Below are 11,561 nucleotides of genomic sequence, written 5' to 3' on the forward strand. Positions count from 1 at the left end.
ACAACTAATAAAAAAAATTTGCCTCAGGTCATGGGCATTATTTTTTCTTCTTGTTACAATCACATGTCCGACGCTATTTCAACCCAAGAAAATGGCCCATTTACAGGCCGAGCTCACTTGTCAATGTTAAGGGCTTTGTTGTTTTCACCTTCTTTTTTCTATTCTCACATGCTTTTTTTAATTAAAGTTCTTATTCTACCTCATTCCCTCACACCTCCTACCCCTGTCATTCACTTCTTCTTTCTCCTCTTTACCCCTGTATTCTCTTCTCTCCGCCACATACCCCTCACCTTCATATATACTTGTACTGCACCTCGTTGCTTATTTTTTGACATTTTTTTGTTTCTTTTACGTGTTATTATTATTTTAATTTGATTAAGATTTTGTTATTATTTTTTAGTCACCATATTATGAGTGTGAAATATTTATTAACTTTATCGATAATGATATTCATTAGAAAACTTGAGTGGCCCCATATTTGAACATTTGATTCTTCCACAATAATCAAACAGGACAAATTACTTAAATAACTTGAGCTGAATTTCATTTGGACCAATAGCATGTTAATAGTGATTGTTGTCATTTTGTAATAATAGAAATAACTAGTAGTTTTTAATGATTATTTCATGAGATGATGTTAAGTGTAAACAAAAGATTGATCTGTTTAATGTTTTTGAAAAATTATTTTGATAAGGTGTTTTTGTATTTCATACATTTTTACATAGTTATTGAGGAAAAACAAATTGATGAACTAAATGGAATTCATAATTAATGAATATATAACCAAAATTCCTGTGAATCAAAGAATATTTAGAAAATCAAATCTTTTATAAAAATTAAAAAAAACATTAATTTCATCAATGAAAATTATTTGTCCCTCGAACTTTTAATGGAAATTAATATTTTTTGACTTCTAAATAACTAATTCAGCGATGCAGATTTTACGCGGGTGAGGCTTCACAGTCACATGTTCCTCAAGGTTGGTCACAAGGGATCATCACAAGATTTTGTAACTTTTAATTTTTGCCGTTGAATTCAGGGTTAACATATGGACCGCACGAAAAGGTTTTAACCTCAACTACCTGTTACCTTTTTCTTCCAATCACCCTATTTTTTCTTCTTCTTAATATAAGGTAAATATTGTTCGGTGATTAAGGAAAATTAAAAGAGTACAAAATGCTTATTATATATTTAATATTTAATATTTAATATTTATATTTGTATTTAGTTTGAACATATAATAAAATATATGAAATGTTTCTTAATTTTCTTTTATTTAAAATGAATTCACATTAATATGTGTCAATAAACCTTTAAATATACTGTAATTATATTAACGTGAATTCATCTTAAATATAAGTGTAAGTCTATTCATTTTAAAAAAAAATTAATTCATAACATAAAAATTACAATGTATTTTAAATTAAATTAAAGACCTCTATATTGATTTTAAAATGATTTTAATTTGCTTCTTATTAGCATTCTACTTTCATGTTTTTGGCAGTGTCCATAATTAATTACACACTTATGATATGAGCTACACTTATTGGATAATTCTTGTTTCATACTTGAGTACACGAAAGCTCCCAACAATCTCGCAAGTTGCAATGCAAATTAATAGCCAATAATCCATCCCCAATAACATACGCAAATGTTAAATCATATTTCCAAGTGATGGCAATAAATTGTCAAATATCTCAACCCATGACGACTAATCAGTAATCACTAACATTCTTCTTCTTCATCGTCGTCTTAAGATTAAATACCTGACCTTTTCTTAAACGTAATCTATTTTCCTTTCTTTGTTTGTTATGTTCTGTTTTCCTCTCTAAACACCACTGGCCGCAATACCAAATTAATACAAGATTTGGAGGCTATACCATAACAATAATAAGTTAAAAAGTCGGAAGTGCACGTAATTCATAATTAGATGCTATTTCTATTAAAGAAGGGTGTAAGTGAGTAATTAACAATCATAAATCGGAAATGATTAACTAACCATTTGACTTACATTCAAAATCAATATTCTTGGAGCCTAGCCTAATTCAATGTACGAGGCATGCAAATTAAACTAACAATTAATTATTTTATCAAAATATACCCGACCGTAATTAAGTAATTAAAGGCAATAGAAGTAAGATTATTTAATAATGAAATGTTGGAGGTTGCAAGGAAAGTATGCATTTTTTATTTTTTTTGTTTAAACAACGTGTATTTTCCCTTGATAATAATTCTGTTCAAGCAAAATAAAATTATTATAGACAATATATTTTTTTCTTTCAAATATTAATCCACCTGCTTGATGATCAAATAAAGCATGCTGATGCAACACTAATCAACCAATTAATGTAATACTTATAGCAGTGATGGAGGAACAAATTAATATTAATTATGTGCTTATATAATTCAGTGCAGTGTGGTAGTAGCCATAGCGACCTCGCCGAGTTTCTGAAGGTTAAGTTTGACGACAGTGTCAACAAACATCTTAGTATCGACACCGGTGTTTCCTTCGGGTATGTCGACGACGTAAGATTCCAAAACAATGGTGTAAACCTTACCGTTGTCGGGGTTCTTGAACTCGTTGACGGAGGTGACGGAGCGGTAGTTGTGGAGGCGGTGTTCGCCGCCGACGACGCGGAAGCTGAGGAGGTGCTTGTCGTCGTCGAGGATCTCGAGGCGCTCGGTGCTGGTGGAGGCGGGGAGGCCCGACACGACGGTGACCTCGCGGATGCTGCCGACGCCGCCGTCGCCGGAGCGCATGTTGCAGCTCTTGACGAAGTGCTTGTACTTCTGAGGGTTCTCGAAGCTCCGGACGAGGGGCCACACCGTGTGTGCCGGCGCGTCGATGCGCTGCGCTATGATGGAGCTGCAGATTTCAGGGGAAGGTTCGAACTTGTGGTGCGTGTTGATGATGCTTTCGAGTTCCGAGAATTCCTCTGGGGTTAGACCCAGCACAGGATATGCTTCTGAAGCCATATATTATTATGATTTTAGTTGAGGGACGAGGCTAATGAAGGAGCTCAGGTTGGTGTTTGTCTTCATACATGAACATGAATACTGAACATCAAATCCAACAACACGCTTCCTCATTTCACTCTCATTTATCTTTCTTTCTGGCTACCATGCCATTACTCTTTTCTTTTAGACAGATATGCCCTCCACTTTTCTTTTTTTAAATGGTTTAATTAATATTTTTGTCTTTAGATTATTTAAAATTATTCAACTTAATCTTTAAAATTTTAAATGCTTCAATTAGATTTTTTTTTATAAATATTATCAAGTTTTTTCCATTAAATTGAAACTGACGTTGTTAATAAAAATCGTCAATATTTATAAGTGAAATCCGTCATAATTATTTAATCGAAAAGACCTTATTGAAGTATTCTCAAAAGTTAGAAGACTTGAATGGAATTTTTAGAAAATTAGCAATTAAATTAAGCTATTTTAAATAATTTAGAGATAAATAATTAATTAAGCATTTTTACAAAAATTTGAGCTTAAAAATTCTTAATATTTTGAATTCTTAAGTTAAAAATAATATTTTGAGAAAAAAGTGGTAAAATTAAACAAGTTTTCAAGTTAAACAAGACACACAAAGTTATAAAATGTAATAAGGAATTTGAGTGATATGTTAATATCACGGTTCAAACTCTCAACTCGCCTATTTTTCAACAAGGTCGGGTTAAGTGACTCAATCTGTTAGCCTGCATTGGTTAGTCTTGTTTAACATACCAACCCGGTGGGCTAACTGACGATAGGACATGACACAGATTTTTCATACATAAAAAATATATAAATACTAATAGGTATTTAGGTTTTGGATGATCATTTTGTATTTTTTTAAGTTTATAATTCAAAAAATCAAAATACATATTAGTTATTATTTTTATATCTTCAATTTCTCTAATATTTATAGGAAAATTTATATTAAGATCAAATTTAGAATAAACAATTAATATACTTATATTTTGTAATTAAATTTGTTTTTCTTAAAAAAAAATTAAATTTACTAATTTGGGTTAATTTTATTAAATAAGATACTATTTTTTTTTTATTTCCAGCGACTAGCAGCTCAGAAGCTGTGTTTGTCAATCTCAACCTGTTTTTGTCCCAGCTTCCTGCGCGGCGGACCAAAACAAATCGGGTGACCCACTTTATCATTCCTAATTTTTATAAGAAACTAATTAAAATGGTCTAATAGACTAATAGTGTTAAAATATTAATATTTTTTATATTATTATCTAACCATAAATTATTATATATATTAAAATTGTTAATTTTTATAATAATTATTTCAAAATTATATTTAGAATAATTTATAATTAAATAATTGACTAAAATCTTGCACACAGACAATGCATCAAATTATACTTTCTAGATGAAGAATAAACTAAAAAAATCATATTTTTATTATGTAAAATAATATATACGAGTCTAATTTTTCTCCCCAAAAGTTTGAGGTTATTTTGGCAGTTTTAAACGAATTAAAACAATAATTTTCAATAATAAAAGATTTAATTAAAATACAATTTAATTACATTTCATGCACTATATAATTACAAATAAAGTAGTTTAAAATATATTATGATAATGATCCAATTAGAGATAACATATTAATTATAAATTTATAATAAAATAATTAAATGATAAATTTATTTATTCACTCTTTTACTTATTGTTAGTTTAAAAATATATCATTTAATTACGTTTCATGCACTATTTAATTACAAATAAAATAATTTAAAAATATATTGTGAAAATATGCAATTAGAGACCTCATATTAATTACAAATTTATGATGAAATAATTAAATGATTAATTAATTTATTTAGTCTTTTATTTGTTATTGTTTTAAAAATATATGAAAGTCATTAAACATAATTTTCTTCTTTTTCAATTAAGCAGCTCGATCACCCTACTAATTAACAGTATAATTAAAAATTTAGGGCAGGAAATAATTAGTTAGTAATTAATTATGTGAATGCAAATTTGATTTTTGAAGATGAGACAGAGGTGGGAGAGGAGAAAAAGTGGTCGCAATCGTTGAAAAGGGAAAGGCTGAACTGGAGATACGCGGTTCATGTGAACTCTTTAACGAACTCTCACCCTCAACTGGACCCACCATTCCTTTCCTCCTGCAATTTTGTTTTTCATTGATTATGACCAACATAATAATGTGTATGTTTAATTTTGTTGCTGCAATACAATGTTTTGTTTTGTATTTGATTTGATATTACATGATAAAAAATGAGAAATCGTACATTGCTTATAGATTCCCTTGCTTATCAGTGAAATAAAGCGTTGCGTTGCGATATGACGATGTTTACTGTGGACTGTGGTGTGTGACTTTCTTCCATGCTTACCAGTTACCAAGTGTTGAATTGAACGAAACATAAATGGGCTGGGTTAGTTAGATATAAATGATATTTTTATGTATTTGATTATTTGGGATGGATGGGGTGAAAATAAGTGAGACAGGAAGAAAAGAAAAGAAAAAAAAAAGTAAAGGGAAAGTAATAATTATGATAGGCGATGTAATTAAAAAAGAAGAGAAACATAAAGAAAAAAAATGGAATGAAAGAGAAAATAGATGAATGAGTATAATTTTCCTAGAAGAAAAAAAAAATCTGTTTTATTCATATTAATAAAAATAAACCTTGCCTTTTCTTATACTTCTGTTGTTTGTAATAGCTCGACAAAAGAATAAAATGAAAATAATAAAGTAAAATATCATTTGAGTCCTGAAAGTGTTGTAACATTTTCACATTAATTCTTAAAAATAAGAAAATTTAAAAAATTCTTCAAAACATAATTTGTCAATTATTTTAGTTCAGAGTTAAAAAAATTATGTAACTTGAGTGATAATATTAAAATATGTAGAAGAACTTAAGTGATATTAAGTTGTTAAGTTTATGAGCTTATTTAACATCCTAGCCTTATTTAAAACTTTCTTAATTTTAGAAGCTAATTTGTAAGGCTTTATACTTTTAGTCCTGGTGTTTGAAAGATAATACATGGGTCCAATATCAGTCAATTTTTCTTTCAAAATCAAATGGAAAAGGAGAGAAAAAGTTGATTTTATATATAATAATAAAAAAATCCTTATTTATATTAAATTTAATTCTTTGTTTACATTATTTAAGTCTTTTCTATACATATTTTTTCTTTTCACTTTTACGCAATCAATTAGGAGAAAATAATTTTTTAGGTTTATTTAATAAATCTTTGATTCTTAAACTTTTTCATATTTTTACTTTTAAACAAGTTAAAGTTCTTGAACTTGGTTTTTGTTATCAGTTTTAATTTCTATTCTCAAGTAACAACGGTAATTATTAACATAAAAGTCACATTAACAATTTAATAACTTATCATTTCATAAAAATTCGATAAGAGAATGCATTTTTTTTAAAACTATATTTTTAATCCCATACCTATTTAGAGAGGTTAATCACGTTAAACTAGTTCACAATCAAATGCAGAGCATCAGTTTGTTCTGCCATTGGAATAATTAATTGAGGATACAACGTCGAAAGAATTATGTGCTAAAAAGTGAAATTGCTAAATACAGGACTATATATATATATATACGACACATTGATACAAAGGAGGGGGGAAGTTTTTTTAAAAAAAAAGATAAAAAAGAAACCGAGTTGCCAAAACAAGTGGCTGTTAAAGAAAGATCAACGAGTAAGGAGGATTCTCTTCCTAGATGGGGACAACTGTTACTCACACAGATTAATTATAAGCATGTGATATAATCCCAGTCCTTGTGTTCCAGCTAGTTATTTTTCCGCACAGGTTAAGAAAACGAAGTTGGCGATGGTGGTTGATCATCGTATGAAAATGCTAACCAGTGTTTTAATAGAGAATAAAATATAGAAATTTTCTATTTTAAAAAACACAGTAGAATTTTTTTAAATGTAATAATTTTCCGTGATTTTTAATGCGATTCTAATAAAAAAAATTAGTTATTAATTTCTTAATTATTATACTCGGGAGATATACCACTTAACATGATTCTATATTTAAAAATAAATACATGGAAAATTAAAATAAATGTATTAATAGTAATTAAAAAGGAAAACGATGATTTTTTTAATGTACGGAGTTTGTGAATTACTGTTCTCAGCTGATGGGTGATGCAGTGCAGACATGAAATGAAGAATAATTCTCTTGATCCCCGAATGCCTAATGTGCCACTTGAAAAGATGGCTTTATTATGTATTAATTAAGGATAAGCTTTTTATAAGTTTGTCCAATTATAGTTGAAAGAGAGTAATTGGGTTTCTTTCTGTTTTTGTTTTCAACTGCAAAACCTTGGGTTGGAAAGGGTCCCAAAAGAAAAACTATGTTCTCTAATTCCACTTTTTTTTTTTTTTTAAACTCCAATGCGCACTTCAACAATAGCGCCACTAAAGACCGCACAATACAAAATGTACGATTTCTATGGCTTTCTTTGTCTCTTTGCTTTTATTCTGTTTTCTGAGTCTATATATATGCATGTATGTTTCGGGTGTTAATTAGGTATTGTGTGGGTGGGTTAGTAAGTAGTTTATGCGAGGGATATTCTTTGTCTCGTTGAGAATATGGGAATAGCAAGGAAATGTTCATATTGTGGTAACTTAGGCCACAATGCAAGGACTTGTAAAAGCACTCTCAGTCAAGGACAACTAAAGCTCTTCGGAGTGCAACTAGATGTTTCTTCTTTTTCTTCATCCTCAAATTCTTTTTCATCATCACCTTCATATTCTGCCATGAAAAGAAGTTTCAGCACGAATTACTTGTTGTCTTCATGGCCCTCTTCCTCTGTACCCTCCTCCTTTTCCTCGCCTTCCCTACTTGGTGCAAATGAAAATTTAGATGGTTACTTGCTCAATGCAAATAGCCTCATATCAACAATTCAAGACGCAAAAAAAGGTTATTTTTCTCACTTCATATTTTCTTATCTCTTATGGATTCCAATAAATTTTCGGGTCCCTTTGGTAGGTGAAATTATTAGGTACCAGACTATCATGTTTATGATTCTAACTATTTTTTATGTAACATATATTTAAATTTTTTTATTTAGGAAATAATGAATAATTCTATTATGTATGACATGAAGATTACTCAATATTATGATAATTTTGAATTACTTGATAATTTCTTCTATTTTACAAGCTCATCTGTTTTCACTCATTTCGTGAGAAAATCACTTTTATAAATTATTAATATGTTTATTTAAGCTTTTAATGAAGAAAAATAATAATGTTATCCTTACTTATTTTTTTTTTACAAAAAAAATCTACCATAAAATAAAAAGAAGAGACGAGTATAAGAAAAAATGAGTTATATATGGGATGGAGAGAAAGATAAAGAGAAAAAAAAATATTGTGAGACTTTTAAATAAAAGATAACATTACTGTTTAAAAATATAAATTGTTAGTTATTTTAAAATTCCATTCAGAGTAATGTTTAAAATCCTGAAATTATAGTTAAAATTTAAAATAAAAGTTTCCTTTTATAATTACAAACAAACAAAAAATATAACTTGCATGTTAAAATCGTTAAAAAAAACCACTTTAAGTTTTTTTAAAGTTAAACAATGATCGGGCCTAAGAGAGTCAGACTTTACATAAATAATTAAGTTGATCTCTAAATAGACACTTTCACTATAGGAATAGAAATTAAAGATTAATTTTAACTTTTCCCTAAAATGCAAAAGCTACAAAAGTTTCTAGTAACTTGGAAAATTTTGGAAGTTGCTTTTGATGAGCTTTCCACTTGTTTGTTTTTGAGTCATTAAGTTGTATTATTCATTCAGCCAAAAAAAAAAGTGGTGTTATTTTTTTTCTGTCTGTGGTCAGGTGTCCCGTGGACAGAGGAGGAGCATCAGATATTTCTTATAGGGCTTGAGAAGCTGGGTAAGGGGAACTGGAGAGGCATATCTAGAAGTTTTGTGACAACAAGAACACCCACCCAAGTGGCTAGTCATGCACAAAAATATTATCTCCGTCAATCACAGAATAGCTTCAATAAAAGAAAGCACCGTCCCAGCCTGTTAGATAATGTGAGTAAATTAAAACATTTTTCCTTTTTTTAATCTTTTGGAATTGATTGAAATAGTATTAAAAATTTATAATAACTCATTTTATTCAAATGCGCTAGACCACCTTAATATTTCTCCTTTGTTTGATTTTCATTTAGATATTGAGTCCCATTTTGTCTTCGGTAGAACTTTAAATTATTGTTGCACAAACATTAGTTTTTACTATTTGGCTAGATAGTCGATCGGTTTTAACTCATTATGGATTGGATGGAATAAGCATTTTCTCTATTAATCTTGAAAATTTTCGCAGAGGGAAATGAAAGTAAAACCTCATTTAATTTATTTTTGTTTACTAGTTTGACTTCAATGTGATACATAAACTGCTACAGCCACTTAAGTAGCAATTGGATTGGATTTTTCTTTGACATGCAGTGGCTTTCTCTTCGTCCTCATTCAGTGCTGAATTGGGCTACCACTTCAACTTCAACTAATTGCACTGTTCAGAGAGCGAACCCAGATTTAGACCTCAAACTTGCAACTCCCACGCCATTTGAGCTACCAGTAGCAGATACATAGAATGTGTGATATTTGACTTCTAGTCAGCATGCTTTACTTTTTGTGACTTCAAAATTATGTATATTTTCCTAGCCCTGAAGGGTAGTGTTATCTTTCAAAAAAAGACAGGAATGAAGAATGTAGTATTATATATATTTATCTTTATTTTTTCACTTTATACGTACTTAAATATATCCGATTGAAGAGAATTTGTTACCCCAATTAATTTCTTTGTTCACGGGACAAAAGATTACTCTTTCCTTCGTAACTCGCGTTAAATCATGACTATTTTAATTTAAGAATTAATAAAATAGAGAATGGAAGATAACCAAAAAAAAAAAAAAACACAATGATAACGTTACGGCCGGGAAATGAATACACTAGTATGAAACTTTTCCACTTATACCACATAATAACTTTATAGAATTTACAAAATTAAACAACTTAAAAGTTGAATTGAAAGTTTTTATGAAATATTAAGTTTATACTATAAAAAATTTATTCAAATCAGAAACTAAATAATATTATATCATACTATTTTATTTTGACAAAGTGTTATTTCAAATATAAACAAATGTTTATTGTTGGGTGCATGTTAGTAGCCCCATATATATATCACACTCTGTTCCTGTGAGAAGGGAAAGAAAAAATAAATATTAATTATTAAATTTTATTATAAATGTAAACTCACGTGACTTATATGTTTTAATTTTAACTAATTATATTAAGATTTGTACACTTTTTTTTATATGAGAAGGAGAAATAAATATTTTCTATCAATTTTATTGTGAATGTGAACTCATGTGACTTACATGTTTTAATTTTAATTATTCATAATTCATTCTCAATGCACAAAGGCAGGAGGAGTCAAGCTATTCCAAAAAAAGAAGAAGATTAAATATGATTTTAGTCCTCCAAATATTTATATTTATTTTAGTCATCCAAAAATAAGTTTATTACATTTGATTCCTGAAATTTTCAATTTTTTTCTTTTAAGTCATTTATTTAATTCTGTTAGTATTTTCTGTTAAATCTAAGCTACCTCTACCTATTGTAGACAATGTCACTGAGACTCAAATTGATACAATCAAAACACCTGCTAAGATTTGTTCAACAATTAGGTTTCACTATCAACTGTGATAATATATGAGTTTAATTGTATGTACTTATTTTGAAAATAATAGAATTTTATTTGATTTTTTCTATTATTTCATGGCACACTAAATGCTAATGTTGTAAATGATAATACAAGTGTTGAAACAACTATTACGGTAAACTTTTAACTGAAAAAATAAGCAGAGTTAAATAAAAGACTTAAAAGAGAAATTTTGAAAATTTTGTGGACCAAATGCAATAAAATTATTTTTGGAGGATTAAAAATATTTAGAGGACCAAAATCATGTTTAAAGAAAAAAAAATAGAAGTGAGTGCAAACACAAACTTAAATTTCAAAAAGGATTTTGAGATTTTTTTTTAGTATTTACTTGTGAAAGTATTTTTCGTTCGAAAAGCTTGAAAAGGAAGGCTGAATTCTAATTTTCGCTTTAAAAGCCCACAGAATTGAGCTGATGTACTCGGTCGGGATATTGTCCATATTCCATCACCATTGAACAAACTATCTCTATCTCTATTTCTTCTTTTTTTTTTTTTTTAGGAGTTAGTAAGATTTGGGTACGCAATAGAGCAATCATTTCCATATCCATATTAAAAAAAAAAGGCTTGTGTTGGAATCTATACTTGTTCAAGTAACTACTTTTGTGTTCTTATTTAAATTCAATTGGCATTTATATACTTATATTTAGTAGGAAAAAATGAATTAGGTTATGTTAAACTTTATAAGATACTAATCTAATGTGTTTTTTAAATTTATTATTTGAATTTAATCTATTTTGTAATATGTCTTTTTAAGATATAACTTTACCCTTTCAAAAGTTTGTTCTAACTTATTTAAAAGCCTATAATAAAAGTTTCTAAATAA

The 11,561-nt window shown here is 28.6% G+C and overlaps 2 protein-coding genes across 2 annotated transcripts; one reads left to right on the forward strand and one right to left on the reverse strand.

The window, feature by feature from the left end:
- Positions 1-1,908: 1,908 nt before the first annotated feature.
- LOC100794619 (abscisic acid receptor PYL2) lies at positions 1,909-3,531 on the reverse strand. Its single transcript, XM_003523593.5, has one exon. The coding sequence runs from the start codon at positions 2,974-2,976 to the stop codon at positions 2,407-2,409; it is 570 nt and encodes a 189-aa protein (XP_003523641.1). The 5' UTR covers positions 2,977-3,531; the 3' UTR covers positions 1,909-2,406.
- Positions 3,532-7,423: 3,892 nt separating this feature from the next.
- Positions 7,424-9,771, forward strand: LOC100795143 (probable transcription factor At5g61620). Its single transcript, XM_003523594.5, has 3 exons — positions 7,424-7,917; positions 8,847-9,049; positions 9,461-9,771. The coding sequence occupies exons 1-3, from the start codon at positions 7,587-7,589 to the stop codon at positions 9,602-9,604; spliced, it is 678 nt and encodes a 225-aa protein (XP_003523642.1). The 5' UTR covers positions 7,424-7,586; the 3' UTR covers positions 9,605-9,771.
- Positions 9,772-11,561: the final 1,790 nt, after the last annotated feature.

The sequence above is a fragment of the Glycine max genome, chromosome 4 (assembly GCF_000004515.6).
Source record: "Glycine max cultivar Williams 82 chromosome 4, Glycine_max_v4.0, whole genome shotgun sequence".
Taxonomy (NCBI): Eukaryota; Viridiplantae; Streptophyta; class Magnoliopsida; order Fabales; family Fabaceae; genus Glycine; species Glycine max.